This window comes from Pan paniscus, chromosome 22 (assembly GCF_029289425.2).
Source record: "Pan paniscus chromosome 22, NHGRI_mPanPan1-v2.0_pri, whole genome shotgun sequence".
NCBI classification, from domain to species: domain Eukaryota; kingdom Metazoa; phylum Chordata; class Mammalia; order Primates; family Hominidae; genus Pan; species Pan paniscus.
The window spans coordinates 37,969,486-37,989,291 of NC_073271.2; the positions used below are offsets into that span (position 1 = coordinate 37,969,486).

The window sequence follows — 19,806 nt, forward strand, 5'->3', positions numbered from 1 at the left end:
CTGAGGAAGGGGCCTCTATGCATGGACACACACTGACCCCAAATGCAGAGACGACGTCAACCCTCACACAGAAGGACCTGCAGATGCCCCCCCATGGGTTCAAACATTCAGCACAGGGCATTTCTGGAGGGGCAGGGGTGAGGTTGGGAGGGAGTTTGTAGGGGACAAAGGGAAGGAAGGCAGATGACTTCAGCTTGGAAGCCAGCATGAGCGCAAAGCCACTAAGTGGGGGGCCCGGGATGGGGGGCTCGGGAGCAGGTACCTTTATGCTTTTTGGCAGTGCCCGGCTCCGAGACACTCATGGAGCTCTCTGACAGCTCATCACCGTCGGGGTCCAGCAGGACCTGGCTGCTCCATGCCGCGGCCTGTGGCTCCTTCTCCAAGTCCCAGGAGTCCAGCTCGTCCTCCTGGAGCTTGGGGGCAAGGGATGCCTGGGCTGACTCGGCTTCCTCTGGCGGGGCAGAGGCTGCCGCCCTCTCCGGATGGGATGGGGCGTCCTCCTGGTGGGTGCTGTCCACAGAGGCCGTGTAGCCCTGCATCGGGGCAGCGTCGTGGTCCTGAGATAGTGAGGTCTGTCAGGGGCAGTGGGGAAGATGATAAGGGATACATGAAAGGAAGGGAGGGTTTGAAAAGACCTGAAAAGCACTCTCCAAAACATTCTGACAGCTGATTTCAAAGTCTCAGAAGATGCAGCCGTGGGCCTCAGAGAAGGCGCTTATACATCACGGCCGTTGCTCATGCTTGGGTTAAAAAAGGTCTCCCTTACAGCCAGGGCTCAGGATCCCTAGGCAGCTGGGGGTTGGCCCCCGGGGCTCAGAGGTTAACCCTCTTCCTCCCGCAGATGGGCCTAGCGGTGGGAGCGTTTGTGGCAAGCTGCAGAAATGAGATGCGAGAGAGAGAGCCCGTCCTTCAGAGTCCACGACAGCACAAAGGAAGTGGCCGTGGGTGTTTCGGGTTTAGCTGTCTTTGTGCCTACACGTTTATGTTACCTGCAAGTGGAAATTCACCGGCACATCCTCTCAAAAATTATATTTTGTGTAAAAATATTTAAGCACTAAATGAACCTCTGAGAGTCGGGATAGCGCTTCCTTCGAGGGGGGAAAGTTTGGGGAGGAGGGCACGGGGGCTCCCTTCCTTGGAGGGGAGAAAGTTTGGGGAGGAGGGCATGGGGGCTCCCTGAGGGCCAGTCATGCTGTTCTCGGTGTGGGTGGCAGTGACATAGGTGTTTGCTTAGGGACAACTGTGCTGTTCTGACTTAAGTGCCAGCCTGTGGAAGCACCCACTGACTCAAGATTAGATAATCTCCCCGTCTCTACTAAAAAAAATACAAAAAATTAGCTGGTCGTAGTGGCGGGCGCCTGTAGTCCCAGCTACTCAGGAGGCCGAGGCAGGAGAATGGCGTGAACCTGGGAGGCGGAGCTTGCAGTGAGCCGAGATTGCGCCACTGCACTCCAGCCTGGGCGACAGAGCGAGACTCCATCTCAAAAAAAAATAATAAAATAAAATAAAGATTAGATAATCTGAGCACCAATAAAAATAATCACTGTGGTGAATTCAGAACATTAAATACTAAGATCCAGGAGTTCTTTGTGATTTTTAAATATGATCTTAGAGAAAGTATAGGGGAGATGACCACGAGTCTTGTCCTTATTTTGCTCATTCATTCACCCAAGAGCGAAGAAAACCCAACTACTGGGCCCCGGACTTCCAGAGAGGTCATGGATCCCTGCTGAGGGCCCCTGGAGGGGCTCAGGAAGCCCCCAAAACACCACCCGCCTGCCTCTGGGACGCGGGGCAAGGCCACCCTCTGGGTACAATGGCAAGGCTGATGACTCATCTCTGGCACCTCCGAGGTCCTGTTCCGGCCCGTCTCCCAGCCACTGAGGAATCCATCTTCTGCGTGCCCTCTGGCCCACCCACCCATCCCCCTGCTACTCCAAATCAAAATCTTCCCAACTCTCCCTCCACCTGTTCATTCGAAAATGTCAAAAAAGAGGAAGGGCCGGGAGCAGTGGCTGACGCCCGTAATCCCAACATTTTGGAAGGCCAAGGTGGATGGATCACTTGAGCCCAGGAGTTCAAGACCAGCCTGAGCAATGTGGTGAAACCCCATCTCTACCAAAAATACAAAAATTAGCCAGTCTCATAACAAATTAGCTGGTCTCAAAATAAATAAATAGATAGATAAAAATTTTAAAATCAATTTTAAAACATGTAATAAAAAGAGTAAGGATCTGTAACATGGCCCTTTACCTGAGGGGCTGGCCTCTCCGCAGCTGAAACCACACACTCGCCACCACCTGCTCTGAGCAGACGTCCCAGAGTGGGAGAAGGGGGAGAAAGGGAGTGCAGTGTCCACGGGGGACACTACAATGTTCATTTCTCTCTGATTACAAAAGGAATAAACATTCACTGCAAAAAAGTAAAAGGCTTTGGAAACGTGTCACGTGGAAAGTGAAAGTTCCCCGTGACTGGGTGGTGACGAGAGCAGAGGTTCTGTACCAAAGGGGAGTCTTACATCATGTTCCTCTCTTTCGATAATTTTTCTTGAAATGATTTGCCAACCTCTCAACGTGTAAAGCGTCCCCGATTAGAAAGTCTCCCGTGTCCTTGGTGAATAGGATAAACTGTGTAAACACAACACCACACATGACTCCTTTGTGGGGTGAGGAACATAATTTGACATTTGTAAATGGAACTCTCTGGACGTTAACCAAGTGCTTGGGCTAACTTCTTCAAAGGGCAGAGGAGCAGCAGGTCACTGACAGATGACCAGATGAACACCTCCCCAGCCACCACGATGGTACCTTGGAGATCCCTGATATGATAATAGTGCTTTTCTTCCGTGGCGACTTGAGTTTCAGCTTTGAAGATTCACTGAGCTGTCGAATGGCCACTTCAGCCACTGGATCCGAACCATTCAACACCAACAATTCTACCAGAAGGAAGGCAGTGTTAAGTTCATCAGCAAAAATTAAAGACTTCCATGGGAACTTCCAGGGATAATGGAAATGGTCGATAAGCAATGGTTAGCAGATATTTTCTAAAAGGGGCCAAAGAGTCAATTGTTTAGGCTTTGTAGGTGGTCTCTGTAACAACTTCTCAATGCAGCTTTTATAGAGTGAAACCAGCTAGAGACCACAGGTAAATAAATGAGCATGGCTGGGTTTCAGTAAAACTTTATTTACAAAAACAAGTGACGGGCCAGATTTTTCCTATGGGCCATAGTTTGCTGTTTGCTGACCCCAGGTCTACAACTTGATTCCCTGGGTAGTTACAAGATACTCGCTGAAGTGTCTGCTTAAGATTCACCGATTTTATTTATTTAAGTTATACCTGAATAGAGTTGATGGCAAATGGCAAAAGCAAGCAAACAACAACAAAAAATATCTAACCCTTTGGAAGATTTTGAACTTTGAAAGGCAAGGTAGTGACTCCTTTTCCCTCCCAAGAGTGCCTAAATACATAGAATAGTAACTAGAGCTATGAAGGGCCAGTTAATAAAAGCACCTCCTCCCCCAGGTTAATAACAACACACACCAGCCAACATCAATAGAATGCTTACGGCAAACCAGGTGCTGTTCAGAGACAGAGCTCTGTGCACATTCTCTCATTTACTCCTATTCCACACCCCATGAGCAGGTCCTTCCTTTTATCCCATTTGACCACTGAGGAGTATGTCCAGCAGCCAGGAGGCCCCAGAGCTGAGATGACCAGCAGGCCTCTCTGACTCACAGCTGATGCTTGTAACTTACACTTTCCTGCTCAGGTAAAGTCAAAATGACAAAGCTATTAAAGTAGCAGGATGGTAAAAGGAACTTCTGTCTCAGTTTTGGCCATGGCCTGAGGCTTACAGATGCTGCATTTCCAAAGGGAGTCAAGATAAGACCACAGAGGCCAAGAACCGGTGACAACAGTGACACTGGGGAATAATAAATAGATACTTGGTCTTCCTCCCTGGCTCCTGGCACAGAGAACAAAAAAAAAAACCCTTTGAATCCAGAGCCACGGAGCTGGGGCATCTTTCTCATTCCTAATAAGCCCCTGCACCCCACCCGAGTGAACGCTAATGAGGATGGGCACTGGATGTCGGAGGCACCAACCCTGTGGTTAGAAGGCTGGAACTTTCTGCCCTCCTCTCGCCTGTGGGGAAGGGAAAGGGGCTAGAGATTGAGCTCAAATCACCAAACGCCAATAAGTGAATCAATCATGCCTACATACCTACTTATAGAAGCACCATAAACCCCTAAATGACAGGGCTCAGGGAGCGTCCAGGTTGTGAACCAACGCATGCACGTACTGGGAAAGGGGCGACTCCACGGAGATCAAAGCTCCTACACTCAGGACCCTTCCAGACTGTGCCCTGTGCCCCTTCATTTGGCTGTGCATTTGTGTGATAATAAACTGGTAAACCCAAGTAAAGTGTTTCTCTGAGTTCTGTGAGCCATTATAGCAAATTATGGAACCCGAGGAGTGTGTCATGGAAACCCCAATTTGTAGCCAAGTGGGACAAAAGTGTGGTAACCTGGGGACCCACTATTTGCACCTGGCATCTAAAGTGGGAGGGTGGTTTTGTGGGGCTGAGCCTTTCACCTGTGGGATCTGAGCTAACTCCAGGTAATGCCAGAATTGAATTAAATTGTAGGACACCCAGTTGGTGTCTGCAGAGAAACAGAAAATTGCTTGCCATAGAAAATCTACACATTTGGCGTCAGGAGTGTTGTGAGTCGAGGAACAGATTTTTGTGTAGCCACTGACCCACACTGAGACGAGAGAAGTGCTCGAGAAAGGAGTTGGGGAGGACTCCTTAGGAGAAAGCTGTGCTGTAATTCCCAAAGCCACCAAGGGAGACGTGTCGGGAGCACGTCCTCCTCACGCCAGGCCCAGTGCTTCTGTTCAGTCCCCCGAGAGCCCGGTCCAGGTGCCAGGTGCAGCCTGGACACCTGCTACCGCGCCCGGCTGCACCGTGGCCGGTGAGCCTGGGGGCCGGCTCCATGGACCATGCATCAGAACCCACAGTGGGAACATCAGCCCAGGTCTTTTAAGAGGGATCCTGCCCACGTGACAGGACCCCACAGCATGGGCAGTGGGGGCACTGCCAGGGGAAGAAACTGAGGAAGGGGCATCAGGGGCAGCGGCAAAAGCGTCAGCGGCATTAGTACCAGAGCGGCTCCAGCTCAAATAAGGGCTGGGCAAAATGAGGCTGGGACCCCCTGGGCTGTACTCCCAGGAGATGAGGTGCCCTTACTCACAGGGTGAGCTAGGAGGTCGGCACAAGACACAGGTCACAAGGACCCTGCTGATAAAACAGGATGCGGTAAAGAAGCCGGCCACAACCTGCCAAAACCAAGATGGCAATGAGAGTGACCTCTGGCTGTCCTCACTGCTGATGATACACTAAGGATAACGCATTAGCATGCTAAAAGACACTCCCACCAGCACCATGACAGTTTGCAACTGCCATGGTAAAGGCAAGAAGTTACCCTACGTGGTCTGAAAAGGGGAGGAACGCTCAGTTCTGAGAAATCGCCACCCCTCTGGTAGAAAACTCATGAATAATCCACCACTTGTTTAACATATGATCAAGAAAGAACCAGAAAAAGAGCCAACCAGCAGCCCGTACGGGTCCTCTGCCTACAGGGTAGCCATTCTTTTATTCCTTTACTTTCTTAATAACTTGTTTTCACTTTACTCTGTGGACTCGCCCCGAATTCTTTCTTGCACCAGATCCAAGAACCCTCTCTTGGGGTCTAGATCAAGATCCTTTTCTGGTAACGAAAGGAGGGGCAGGGCCTGCGTCCCAGAACTGCAGGTGGGGGACCCAGCGGGGTAGTATCCAAAAAACCATAAAACCTCCCACGAGAGGAGGAGGCAGTTATAAACTTTCACCAGGCTGAGAATCCAACACCACGTTAAGACAGTGCCCCTCCAGTGAGAACTTTCCACTCCCCTGACTGCCCCACCTTGCCCAGTTGTTGACCTGGGCAAGGTCAGACACAGGACTCAGCGAATGTGGGAGAGCTAAGCAAGAAGGAAGCATCCATTGCCCCTGAGAGCAGGTCACGAGGAGGCGAAGGGAGAAAGTTAATCCCCAAATTTAGATTGCGCAGTGATTTAATGAGTCAGTAAGACATCTCTTCAAAAATGTCTATTACCTGAAACTGACCATAAAATAGGGAATTTGCATTTCCTATTCGTAGTGACCATTTCCTAGTGGAAGGGAAAACTACTTCTACCAAGCTGGTCTAAGCAGAAAGTGGTGAACAAAATTAAAGTGACCGTGATGATGATGTCCCGAGTCCTACTTATTTGCTATTAATGTAGCTAGCGTGTTGTGCAAGAGAAAAATGAACAGAAAATTTAAAATGTAAAGTCTCAGCTGGCTTTTTATTTTGTTAAAGCATTCCCTAAAATGTAGCAGGAATATGAATGCCGCTCCTGGTCTCTGATCAATTTGGAGTTCCCTTTTCTCCCTCTCCTTCACTCATCACTCATTAACAAAACAAAAGCAAATCAAAACTTTTTTTTTTTTTTTTTTTTAAGAGACAGGGTCTCGCTCTGTCACCCAGGTTGGAGTGCAGTGGTGCAATCTCGGCTCACTGCAACCTCTGCCTCCCAGGTTCAAGCGATTCTCCTGCCTAAGCCTCTTGAGTAGCTGGGATTACTGGCATGCGCCACCACGCCCAGCTAATTTTTGTATTTTTAGTAGAGATGGGGTTTTGCCATGTTGGCCAGGCTGGTCTCAAATTCCTGACCTCAAGTGATCCACCCGCCTCAGCCTCCCAAAGTGCTGAGATTACGGGTGTGAGCCACCACACCAGGCCCAAAACAACTTTTTCCAAATTCTGAAAGGAAAATACTTCATATCAGAACAGCCCAAAAGGCCCAAAGGTGCTAAGAGGGAGAGCGATGTGGGCGTGTCTCAGTTACCTGTGTCTGAAGAAGAGAGTGTTTTGCTGACGGGGGCGCTGCGGCAGGCGATGGCCTGGACAGAGATGTCCTTCTCGATCACCTTCACCTTGATGGGAGTCTTCACCGGAGAATCTGCCAGAGGAAGATCCTGATTACAAAAGCAGCCCCGTGGCTGACTGGATCAACAGTTACCGAAAAGTGAAAGGACAGCCCTCACTGCAACTCTGGTGTGTGCAGTTGGTAAAGGCAAAGCTTAACGAAAGCCGTTTTGAGGGGAGGAGGGGCAAGAGTGGTGTCTGGAGTCCAGGTTGAAATAAAATTTCAGAAACATTTTAACTAAGCCAGAATTTCCCATTCTATTTTGCATCCTTGAACTGTGCCAACTCATGCACTCTGGGAGGATAATGCTTTTGCCCAAGCAGAGATGCAGTATGAATTTTGAGAAATAAAGCATACGCTTATACAGAAACTTCTGTCTCCAAGGCAGTGGCTGTGGAGACAGGTAAAGAATTCAGCTGGATCTCAAATGACAGCCCGTCAAGCCTTCTAGCAAATGATTTTTCACAGAAGAAAGTCTACAAGGACCACTCACTTTGAGTTTTTCAAGAAAAAAGCGTGTGCTGTCCCCACATACAGGTAATAGAGTTCGTGTTTTGTTTTGTTTTGTTTTTGCTTTTTTCTTTGAAATTTGCTCTTGTTGTCCAGGCTGGAGTGCAATGGTGTGATCTCAGCTAACTGCAACCTCTGCCTCCTGGGTTCAAGCAATTCTCCTGCCTCGGCCTCCAGAGTGGCTAGGAGTACACGCATGTGCCACCACGCCTAGTTAATTTTGTATTTTTAGTAGAGATGGGGTTTCACCATGTTGGTCAGGCTGGTCTCAGACTCCTGACCTCAGGTGATCTGCCCACCTCGGCTTCCCAAAGTGCTGGGATTACAGGAGTGAGACACTGCACCCAGCCCTACAATTGAGTTCTTAATTTAACTTAGTTGGAGTTACACCTAAGTGCAACTATTTACACTATCTAGATTTTAGCTTCAGAATATACCATGGGAATTGAACCTTGTTTCAGTTTATTGCATATGTGTTTGGCAGAAGAGAAAGATAACTGTCATCCAATAACAACAACAAACTAAGCACAAGTGTGGCCAATTAGCACCCTTCCTGTGCTGTGAGAATTTCCTAACACTCGGCGCTGCAGGCTCCAGAACTCTGCAGTTGTGGGGACAAGGTGGTTACAGGCAGGCGTCATGCAGAAAGTTCCTCGACTGCATTACTGTTGTCTCACCAGAGCTCAGCGGGGACGCCCTCCCCACGTCGACGCGAGGCTTGGTCTTCACAGCAGTGACAGTAGTGACCACAGTCCCACAGGGCATCACTGTGCGGTCCTTTTCTATTTTTGCAGCAGGAACAGAGGGAGGGATGGGCCAGGATTTCAACTCACCAGGTTCTATGTAAGAGAACTGCAGAGAAGACGCGTTACTTGTTTCTGATTTTGTGGAAGTTGCACAGGCTGATCAGCCAGGTAACGCTGCCTTCTTGTGAAATAACCATAATTCATAATTCCTTCCCTTAAGGTCACTTAGCATCTCCAATTAACCTGGATATTCCCAGAATGGACACAGACCCAACCTTACGCACAGCCAGCTCAACACATAATGATGACAACAGAATAGAAGCTGGGGAACCAAGCAAAACTTTCAAAGGCCTTTTTGGGGTAGGCCCATAAAATGGCATCCAGAACAGTTATCTCCTCCAGCAGACAACTCAATTGTACAGTGGACAGAACGTGCTCTATTCGAGTCTGGTCCTGCGTACGATGAAACAGCATCTCCTCTTGGAGGAGTTCTTATTTCACACAGAAGCAGGAGTGAGACTCTGCAGACATAAGTGAAGACGCTCCTAGGGCGGACAGCCTCGCCCTACCTCTGCCGTGACCGAGCCCAGCACCGAGCTGCCGCAGGCAGACCCGCTGGTCAGCGTGAAGCTCTGTGGCCCAGAAGGCTGCTTCTTAAATAAGTCCAGAGGAACTGTCGCCGTCGCCAGCAGACCTGAAAAGACAGGAGACAGGCAAGGGGTGCCGCTGATGTTTCCCGGGCTTCCGTGAGAACGGACAGGCCCACACGCGCAGCAGCCGGAACACGCTCCTCCCGTGCATCCAGCCCACTGGGAAGTGCTCACGTTTCAGAATGTTTGAAAAATGTCGATGCCATAAAAGACAAAGAAAGGCTGTGGAAACGCCGCAGGACAGAGGATGCTAAAGCAATAAGACAGTCAGGCAATGTCCGGCCCTGTGCCGGAGTGGAAAGGTCACTGCTCTGAAGGACATCATGGGGTCGTCCAGTGACAAAAACTGGAAGATGGGCATAAGCTAAGGAATTGCAGCAATGTAAATTCAGGGAGGTGACAACTGTACCGTGGACACAGCAGAGAGTATCTCCATTCCTAGGAAAATACACACTAAAGAATTGAGGATAAAGGGCCAAGATGCATACAATTTACCCTCAAGTTGTGTGTGTGTGTGTGTGTGTGTGTGTGTGTGTGTGTGTGTGTGTGTGTGTAAAAGAAAATGAGTAAGGGGAGGGAGAGAGAGACCAAGCATGAGCACAAATAGTAAAGGAAACTGGGCAAATGTTAAGGATACGTGAGTTTGAGTAAAGGTTATGTGGCTGTTCTTTGCATTGTTTTTGTAAAGTTTGAAATTTCATGGACTCCATCAGGCTGGGCTGGAATGAAATCTGAGTGAGGCCAGAAGGAGTGGGGACCCAGGAATGGGATCAGAAGTTGACTTCTCTCCAGGTAAACAGCACCCCCATGCTGTGCAGGTCCCCGACCTGCGTTAGGCTTCTCTCTCAGGACTCTTATCTCACGGGCATCCCAGTTTTCTCGGGACTCCAAAATCAAGCAAGTCGCCTCAGGATTCTTGCTAACAACTAGGATATAAAACTAGTTAACTGGGAGAAATAACAACTTTCTCACTTTAGGAGGTAACCAAATGGCTTGATTTTATTGCTGGATAGGCTGGGCAAGGGCTTCCCAATTTTGGTATGTTTATGGGGAGAGTTTTACAATCTAAGAAAATATTTGTATCTTTAAAAACCTAACAAATATTGAAACTACTGATGTGTACACACACACACATACAGGCCCACGTTCATTTTAGTGTTTTAGTGACTTTACCTCTAATTGTTGCTTTCTTGTGTATAAATCCTGAGTTCAATTTAAACCTCTGTGGTTTATTTTACAAGGAAAAACCCAGTGAAATTCATACAGGCAGTAGAGTAGGGATGAAAAAGCTCTGGAGATAGATGGGGGTGATGGTTGCACAACCGTGTGAATGTACTTACTGCCCCTGAACTATGTACTTAGAAATGGTTAAGACGATACATTTTATGTTGTTTATCTTACTACAGTTAAAAGGTTTTGTTTTTGTTTTTGTTTTCCAAAAAAAGGAGGTCTCTTGGAGCTAAGAAGGTTCAGAACTACGTCTCTATGCCACGAATTGTTGCATAAAAGATTTTGGATTTTTTTAAAAAAACAAACAAAAAATCCAGTTGAACGTTTCCCCAAAATGTATGACCTTGTTAATAACTCAAATTGCCTTTCGACCAAACACTCCCATGGGAAAACCAAAGTCATTTAGAGGAGCGGTCAGCTTCCTCTGCTGGATCTCCCACCGCCCTTTCCTGAGGCCGAGGTCATGCGGCGGAGGACCTTTCCAGAGGGCGGGGCCTCTGTCCTCCTGCTCAACCCACCTTGTGAGGATCGCCCAGCCTCTGAAATCTGCAGGTGTAACTCCTTCGACTTGGCATTCAACTCGCTTTGAAAGAGAAACAAGTTATGAGTCCTAAAAAATGCAATGCTTGATTCTTTTTATGAAATAGAGTATTTTTTCTGATTATAGAAAGGAAGACAAAGATGTCAATATTTAACAAACTACCAAGACATATAAGCAAAAAAAGGGAAAGAGTTATCTGCAACCTCCCCATTCGGAAACAGTTACTGTTAATATTCGGTGACTAGCCTTCCAGAGCAGTCAACAGGATGTTCTGTGATGGCAGTGACAGAGAAGCTGTCAAATGCGGTAGGCACGGAGCACTGGAGAGGTGGCCAGTGCAAGCTGAGGAACTGAACGTCATTTTTAAAAATTTCCATTAATTTAATTTAAAGAGACACATGTGGCCAGTCGCTGCCATATTGAAAGCACAGCTATATAATGACCTAAAGACATAATACGGAACATGATATACCTCCCTCCTCCTTCGTAACCTATTTATTTTCATTACAAAGGCATTAAAAAAAAAAAGTAGAGATGAAGTCTTGCTACGTTGCCCAGGCTGGTGTCGAACTCCTGAGCTCAAGCCATCCTCCTACCTCGGCCTCCCAACGTGCTGGGATTACAGGTGTGAGCCGCTGCGCCCAGCCTGTAACCTATTCTTTTAACTGAAAATTTTGTGGATGTCTTTCTGTATAACTACAGAGCAACATCATGTTGGATGGGCCTCTAGTATTCTGCTCTTTGGCCTTAGGAGATTTTATTTAGCCAACTCTTTACTAAACAACCCTTCTTAATGTGTTGGTGGTCCCCACTATTTCATAACTATACACAAGCTGAGAGGCACATTCTTACACATATATCTTTGCATGCCGTGTGATTATTTCCTTAGGAAAACTCTAATTGCCTGTAAAATGGCATGTGCATTTGAGAGGTGTTTTTCATTTAGGCCGATTGATGGCATCCAGAATGCTTATTCCCAGTGACACCTCCAATGCCGTTATCAATTCTTTACCAAGCTGTGAGGTGGAAAAATGACCTCTCCCTTTTGCTGAAGTTTGCATGACTTTACTTATTTCTGAACATCTTTTCAGAAGTTTATGGCCGTTGGTAGCTCTGGCTTTTGTATTTCCAGTTCAGGAATTTTGTTCAGTTTTCTAAGGCAGCTGTCATCTTTTCATTCATGATTTATAAAAGCTACATATATATACATACACACACACACACACACACGGGAAATTTTCTTCCATTACTTTTTCTAATTGTTAATTTTTTAAGGATTAGATTATGATTAATTTTAATACTTTGGTACTCAGCTAATTCATTAAATGATTATGTCTATTAGTTTTTAAAATATTCATTTCTACCTTATATCCATTATTCTTTCTAATAGCTTGGGTTGATTTTCTTGCATAGTCCTGATATGCAGTCATATCATCTCCAAGGAATGATTGGTCTTGCCTCTTCCTTTCCGGTATTTGTGTATGGCTTTTTCCCTTATCTAATTGCATTAACCGATACTTCTAGAACAAAACAATAGGCATCCTTCTCTTGATTTTAGTGAGTCTGCTTCTGGTATTTACCATTTATAGTGATTTTTAAAATCTTATTAAAGAAGTATCCATAAATTTTGCTCTAATTAAGTTTTTAAAAATTAAGAATGGGTATTAAACATCACTGAATGTCTTTTGGACATATGTAGAGAAAATACATTTATTTTCTCTTTTGATCTAGTAATACAATGAACACCATTAACAGATTTCCTTATGAGAAAGCACACGTACATCCTTACATTCCTGGTATGAACACAGCTGGTTTTATTTTTCATGTGCTGCTAGATTCTGTTTGATAATATTTTATTTATGATTCTTACCCCATTATTTATGCATGGCCTACATTTTTCCCTATCTCTAGTCTTTTTTTTTTTTTTTTTTTTGGAGATGGAGTCTCACTTTGTTGCCCAGGCTGGAGTGCAGTGGTACAATCTCAGCTCACTGCAACCTCTGAATCCCAGGATCAAGTGATTCTCCTGCCTCGGCCTCCTGAGTAGCTGTGATTACAGGCACCTGCCACCATGTCTGGCTAATTTTTGTACTTTTAGTAGAGACAGGGTTTCATTCACCATGTTGGCCAGGTTGGTCTCGAACTCCTGACCTCCACCCACCTCATCCTCCCAAAGTACTGGGATTACATGTGTGAGCTACTGTTCCCAGACTTTCTTTATTTTTTTTTGAGACAGGGTATCTCTCTGTCACCCAGACTGGTATACAGTGGCACAATCACAGCTCACTGCAGCCTCGCTCTCCCAGGCTCAAGCAGTCCTCCTGCGTCAGCCTCCCAAATAGCTAGGAGTACTACAGGCAAGGCAAGGGCCACCATGCCCGGTTAATTTTTTTAAAACTTTTAGTAGAGAAGAGGTCTCGCTATGTTGCTCAGGCTGGTCTTAAACTCCTGGGCTCAAGCGATTCTCCCGTCTCTGCCTGCCAAACAGCTGGGATTACAGGCATGAGCCTCTGCACCCAGCGCCTTTTTCTATTTTCTTCGTTAGGTTCTGGATTCAGTCAGAGGCTCCCTCCCTTTTCACCCTGGATGATATGTGTGTCTGTAAGAGACCCCACGATGGCTCCCTCTCATCATATCAGGGCAGGAGGAGAAAACTGACTCTAAGAGCTGCCTTTACAACGAAACCCATGTTTGACCTAAAGCTACCTTTAAGATGCTTAAGACATCATTTGTTGTTAACTGTTTTGGTTTCGTGTTTTAGCCTACACGGTGCTGCAGAATGATTTCAGGATTTGGCGCTCCTGAACAGACACGGCCGTGGACACGCAGGCCCGTAACCCGGCCGGACTCACAAGGTGAATTCCTCTTCCCACGTGAGGTCTGGAGTGTTTTTCGTCAGGGTGCTGGAGAACCTCTGAACAGGATCGTTCAGCTGCACGACGCACACTGCATTAATGTGGCCTGTAATTAAATAGAAGGGCATCGTGTTGGCGTTTATTTTTATTATTTATTTATTTATTTATTTTTTGAGACGGAGTCTCGCTCTGTCGCCCAGGGCTGGAGTGCAGTGGCGCAATCTCGGCTCACTGCAACCTCCGCCTCCCAGGTTCAAGCGATTCTCCTGCCTCAGTTTCCCGAGTATCTGGGATTACAGGCGCACGCCTCCACGCTCAGCTAATTTTTGTATTTTTAGTAAAGACGGGGTTTCACCATGTTGGCCAGGCTGGTCTTGAACTCCTGACCTCGTAATCCACCCGCCTCGGCCTCCCAAAGTGCTGGGATTACAGGCATGAGCTACCGTGCCCAGCATTATTTTTATTTTTTAAATTGCATGAAGACATTGTATGCATAGAAAAAAAAGGCTAAATTAAATGACTAAGGTCGAGGTTTACCCACTTCAGAGAGTGGGAATTCTTTCATCTGCCATTTTCAAATGCTCATAGCACCAGCCTTTATTGGAGTTAAGTAATTTTTTCCCACATTTGATATCAACAGCCCTGGGCTGTTGACCCCAAGTACCTCGCCCCCTCCGTCAGTACTGGCCACAAGCGTGGGCTTCCAGGGGGACCCTCCCCGAGAGGCAGCACCATTATATACAGAGGCATGGTCCCCACTTTTAGACAAGACTAACAGTTTGCCAAAGCCTAAACATCAGTTCGTGTTGACTCCTAAATTTGGAAATATACCTCACAGAGTTCCCATTTCCCGACTTACACCAGACAGCTGCTGTACCTGATACTAGCCAGGGTATTTGATCCAGGTAGTAGGACATGTCACTAGTGAACAGCTGTTTCTGCTTTGAGACAATGCTTCTCCCTGCAGCACAAAGTCCCCAATACACTGTGGAATCAGTAATTGCTGGAATGTGTGGACACTGGACCACGCAGCAGCAGGGTGAAGCAGCCTCCACGCATTCGCTACTGAGCTTTCACAGTCACTCTTCAAGAGAAGTCTCAGACCCAGACGTGGGGACATCCAGCAGAGGCAGGAACGGGGCCTGGCCTCAGGACAGGTACGTGTGAGAGCTGGGACCCCAACCCTGACCGACCGAGTCCAGGGAGCTCACGTTTAGCCACTAAGCAGTACAGGCTGAAAGGGCAACATGTGGGCACTTTTACCAAAAAACATCCTCAACAGCTAGCTCTGCACAGTCTCAGTTGCTAGATGTGGCCGATTTGTGCTTTTGGAACTGGAGGAAGCCCCTTGCAAATAAAGATAAGTCACGTTTAACATACTCGGGCAATACAATTTGCTCCTGTTCTTGGCAAAATGGAGTCGCGCTGTAAAGAGGTGCCCTGTCCCGAGTGACTCTGTGTCTGGGGCCTCAACAGTGACTCAGAACCACCCAGAAGGGGTTATCCATTCTGTGTTGCTTGTCTTGGCTCCAACAGCAGCCATGGTCTCCCAGCATCGGAGTCCCGAGTGTGGCCGAAGCCATCTGATGCCCATCAACTCCCTACATCCCCCTTCACCCACTTTCTAAGAAAGTAGAATCTCCAGCACTTTGGGAGGCTGAGGCGGGCGGATCACCTGAGGTAGGGAGTTCAAGACCAGCCTGACCAACATGGAGAAACCCCGTCTCTACTAGAAATACAAAATAGCCGGGCGTGGTGGTGCACGCCTGTAATCCCAGCTACTAGGGAGGCTGAGGCAGGAGAATCGCTCGAACCCGGGAGGTGGAGGTTGTAGTGAGCCGAGATCGTGCCATTGCACTCCAGCCTGGGCAACAAGAGCAAAACTCCATCTCAAAAAAAAGAAAGCAGAAGCTGCACCTTGGTCAAGGATGCTTAACACATACATACAGGTTCAACAGTTAAAAAAAAAAAAAAAAAAAAAGGAAAGAAAAGATAAAAAAGGCAGGACAATTCCAGACAAATGAAAAAGGCCAAACCAATTATACTCCTTTCCCCCCTTGGCCTTCCCACGTGCAGAAACAGGATTGGATTTTTTACCATCTCTTGTTCCCGTTACATTTTCAGGTGCTTTCTGCAACCATGGCAGGGCTCCCGCTGCACCCCCACGGGAGGATGCCACCAGAGAATCCAAGGCCCCCCGGAGTCCCTGACTCTGCTCAGGGGCTGGAACAGCCCCTCCAGGCAGGCAGGCTCCCATCGTCACCCACCTGAGGCACCGGGCTCACTGAGCAGCAAGGCATGGATGTTCCTCACCAGTAGCTTTAGCTCGTGAGCCCTTGGAGGTTTAGGAGGACAGGATTCCTGAGCAGTAGATGCAGCACACTGTAAGTTCTGAAAAAATAAAGAGCACTTTATTTTTGGTCTTCATGGGGAGATTGAGGGCCAAGGAAGTAGCCGCTGGACTCCTGTTATGCGGGGTGGTGGCAGTGGGGTGTCTACAGGAAAACCTGCACAGGCAGCCTGAGCTCTGGGGTCTGCTTTGAAACAATCTCCCTTCTCATATGAAGGGAGGGAGCCAATGAGCCATCGCCATCCTCCTGCCTGGGAGCATTTTCTACCCCAAATACAGCAAGTACAAGTAGCAGTGCATTCACCCACAGACAGGGTTCCCAAAACTTACCACGGGGGAAGATGGAGCTCGCTTTGCCATGGTGCATTCACCCACAGACAGGGTTCCCAAAACTTACCACGGGGGAAGATGGAGCTCGCTTTGCCATGGTGCATTCACCCACAGACAGGGTTCCCAAAACTTACCACGGGGGAAGATGGAGCTCGCTTTGCCGTGGGTCTACACTATCCGACCCGGGCAGGTGCTTAAGAGCACGAGGACCTCTTCTGCTGGCTGCGGGCACTCAGGGCTGCTAGCACAGAGCAGGACGCCAGACAGAGGGGAACGGCCAGGGCTGTCAGCCCACACCCATTTCCCACCTCCACACAGAGTCCAACGTCCACGTGAGGAAAGTCTACGCATACCCTAGCACTGCACAGGTGAGGGGACAGGTGAGGGGACAGAGGCAGGGGCAGCTGGGACCAGCTTCTACCACATCACATCCTCCAACAGACACCAGGGTGTTTCCAACAGAAGGCACCCCCAAATCTGGAAGAGCCCAGCTTCAAACCAGCATTTCCCAAACCCGGTTCCACCTGTCACCCACTGCCAAGAGTGTTCTTTTTTTTTTTTTTTTTCCTGAGACAGAGTCTCGCTCTGTTGTCCAGGCTAGAGTGCAGTGGTGCAATCTCAGTTCACTGCAACCTCTGCCTCCTGGGTGCAAGCGATTCTCCTGCCTGAGCCTCCTGAGTAGCTGGGATTACAGGTGCCCGCCACCACACCCGGCTAATTCTTTTTGTATTTTTAGTAGAGACGGGGTTTCACCATGTTGGCCAGGCTGGTCTCGAAATCTCCACCTCAGGTGATCCGCACGCCTCAGCCTCCCAAAGTGCTGGGATTACAGGCATGAGCCACCACGCCTGGCCAAGAGTGTTCTTTTATTTTATTTATTTTGTTCGTTTGTTTGTTTTAAGTTCTTTTTCTTTTCTTTTCTAATTATACTTTAAGTTTTAGGGTACATGTGCACAACGTGCGGGTTTGTTAAAGAGGCTCTGTTCGTTGCAAGCATTCGGGGACCCAGACAGGCTTCTCGGAGGTGGCGCCAGCCCCCATGCTGTGAGAAGTTTTCAGGCAGAGACCCTGGGTGCTGATTTGACTGAGCACTTCTTCGGGGGAATGCTCACTAATGTCTCAAGAGACACAGGTGTTCTTTCCCACCTAGAAAACACTGTTCTGAGCCAGGCACTTCCCAAACGTGAGCTGAGGGTGCTGGAGCCCAAGAAGGAATTGCCGAAGTCCCTGAAATCCAAGGACATGAGCAGTGGGGACAGAGCAATCTACTTGTCTGGGACAGAGATGAAATCTTTTTTTTCAATTGCTGAGGGTGATGGTTAACTGTATGTGTCGACTTGACTGGGCCATGGGGTGCCCAGATATCTGGTCCAACATGATTCTGGGTGTGACTGTGAGTGTGTTTCTGGATGAGATTAACATTTAACTTGGCACACCCAATGATGCAGATTTTCCTCCCTCTCATGGGTGGGCCTCATCCAGTCAGTTGGAGGCGCAATGGAACAAAAAGGCTGAGTAAAAGGAAACTCCTCTTCTTCACTGCTTGAGCCGGGAAAGGGGCCTTTTCCTGCCTTCAGACTTGGACTGAAACAGTGACTCTTCATGGGTCTTGAGCCCAGTGGCCTTTGGACTGGAATGTACATCATGGGCTCTTTTAGGTCTCAGGGCTTCAGACTCAAACTAGAATTACCCCCACAGACTCTCCTGGGGCTGCAGCTTGCCAAATGCAGATCTCAGGACGTACCAGCCTTCATAACTGTGTGAGCTGATTACACACACACACACACACACACACACACACACACACACACTCCCATTGGTTCTGTTTCTCTGGAAAATCCTGACCAACATAATATATATATATGCTATTTTGATTAAATAAACTGTACAAATTTATGGAAAAGCATGATTGAAGTTATGATCGTCTGGGTCCTATTAAATTCATGGATTCCAAAAATCTACGACTGTTTTATGAAGCCGCATACATTTTGACATTAAAAGTTGATTGTCACATTCAGAACAGTCACGTCTGATGTGAAATAAGCTACTGTGACAGAAATACTGAAAGGGACAGCGCTGGGACTCTCCTCTCACCTCCCAAGAGGCATGGCCTGGTCCCCTCCATTTGGAGAGGCTGAGTGCCCCCAGGCCTCAGGTCCCTGGGAAGCCCCCCAGACATCCACACCCCTCCTGCTTTGCTCTGCTGGCCCGGTGCCCCTTCTGCATATTGCAGGCTTCGGGAGGGTGATGGTGCTTCCTTATACTCTTGTGACCCCCACGGCCAGGGCTTAGCAGCAAACACTGACATCAACTGATATCTGTCCAGTGAAACAAAGTCTTCAGACTCTACCTACTGACAGCTGGTGACATCTGCAGACCAAGGACAGACATCACACAGGAATTTGTATTTTCAAACTGACTTCACCAAGAGCTAGATAATAAAGATGGACATTATAATAAAGATGTATTTTATCATGCTACATAAAACCACTGCCAAAAAAATATATTTTTTAAACTTCAGGGACTATAAGTGCCTGTTGTACGTAATCATGATAAAAAGATCAGCGTATGACTGAGAGAACTCACCTTAAACAAAGGATTACTGATGTGTTATTTAGGCCCATGAGGTTGACCAGGGCAAATGCTCTGGATAAGAATTTAACCAGAAAAGTGAGTAGCGCCCTAATCAGATGGAATAGGGGGGCTCCAGCATGAGGAGGGAGGCAGGTGATATGGAAAAGGGGGTCGCACAGATGAGACTAGCCTCCTTTATCGTGTGCCCCCAAAGGACATAGACCTCCAAGAGGCAGGAGCTGTTGCAGGCAGGACCAGGGCAGCAGGCCGGCCCTAGCCCAGGCTAAACCATCTCTGTCTATCCCACCCACCTGGCTCTGCTTGCTTCTGGGGCAATGTTCTCAACACTGGCTGCTCTCCCAGGTACCTTGGTCCTGGAAGGATGAGGTCTAGGGCTCTGAATGGACAGGGAAATGTCAGGTTTTCCTTCCACTTCATGAAGCTTTGCAGCCCCATGCTCCAAACCCAAGGCTTTATCCCACACCCACCATCATTACCTCCAGCAAGCACCCGAGCCATCTTGGCTCTACCACGGGAGGTGGAGGAACGCTGGAAACGCACACAGATTCTCCAAGAGAGGTGGGCCATGGTGCCTAATGGGGTTCAGATGCACCCACAGCACCCAGATGAGTTTACCTGAGCTTCCTTTACAGTCGTGGGCTTGATGATCAGAACCACTGATGGAGAGGCAGAACCAACCAAATGCTTCAAGATGTCCTTGAGAGCGTCAGACATCGCACTTGTCTCAGCCACCTGGTCCTGGTGAAAGAGGAGAAAGTTGACAAATCGACTTTGCGAGCCCACTCCCTGCTCCCAATCTCATGTCTTCAGGTGACTAAGACCATGCAAGGAAGGAAGGAAATTACCTTCAGATTTTAGCTCTGTCTTTGCAAAAACTGTGGAAAGAAAGGACGCCCTGCCCTTGGAAGCAGCCTTCGGACTCAGCCCAAGTTACGAGTGCAGCACCCTCACCGTGGGAGAGAGGGCCTGATCGTCAGACATGGCGGAG

The 19,806-nt window shown here is 48.0% G+C and overlaps 1 protein-coding gene across 1 annotated transcript in view; it reads right to left on the minus strand.

The window, feature by feature from the left end:
* C2CD2 (C2 calcium dependent domain containing 2) overlaps positions 1-19,806 on the minus strand; it is a 68,908-nt gene that overhangs the window by 13,590 nt on the left and 35,512 nt on the right. The window contains exons 5-13 of the mRNA XM_014343203.5: positions 19,434-19,556; positions 15,811-15,934; positions 13,541-13,649; positions 10,666-10,730; positions 8,837-8,961; positions 8,199-8,373; positions 6,931-7,044; positions 2,808-2,935; positions 263-572 (exon numbers count right to left, since the gene is read on the minus strand). Of these exons, the coding sequence (XP_014198689.3) occupies positions 263-572; positions 2,808-2,935; positions 6,931-7,044; positions 8,199-8,373; positions 8,837-8,961; positions 10,666-10,730; positions 13,541-13,649; positions 15,811-15,934; positions 19,434-19,556 (1,273 nt within the window). The remainder of the gene's footprint in view (positions 1-262; positions 573-2,807; positions 2,936-6,930; positions 7,045-8,198; positions 8,374-8,836; positions 8,962-10,665; positions 10,731-13,540; positions 13,650-15,810; positions 15,935-19,433; positions 19,557-19,806) is intronic.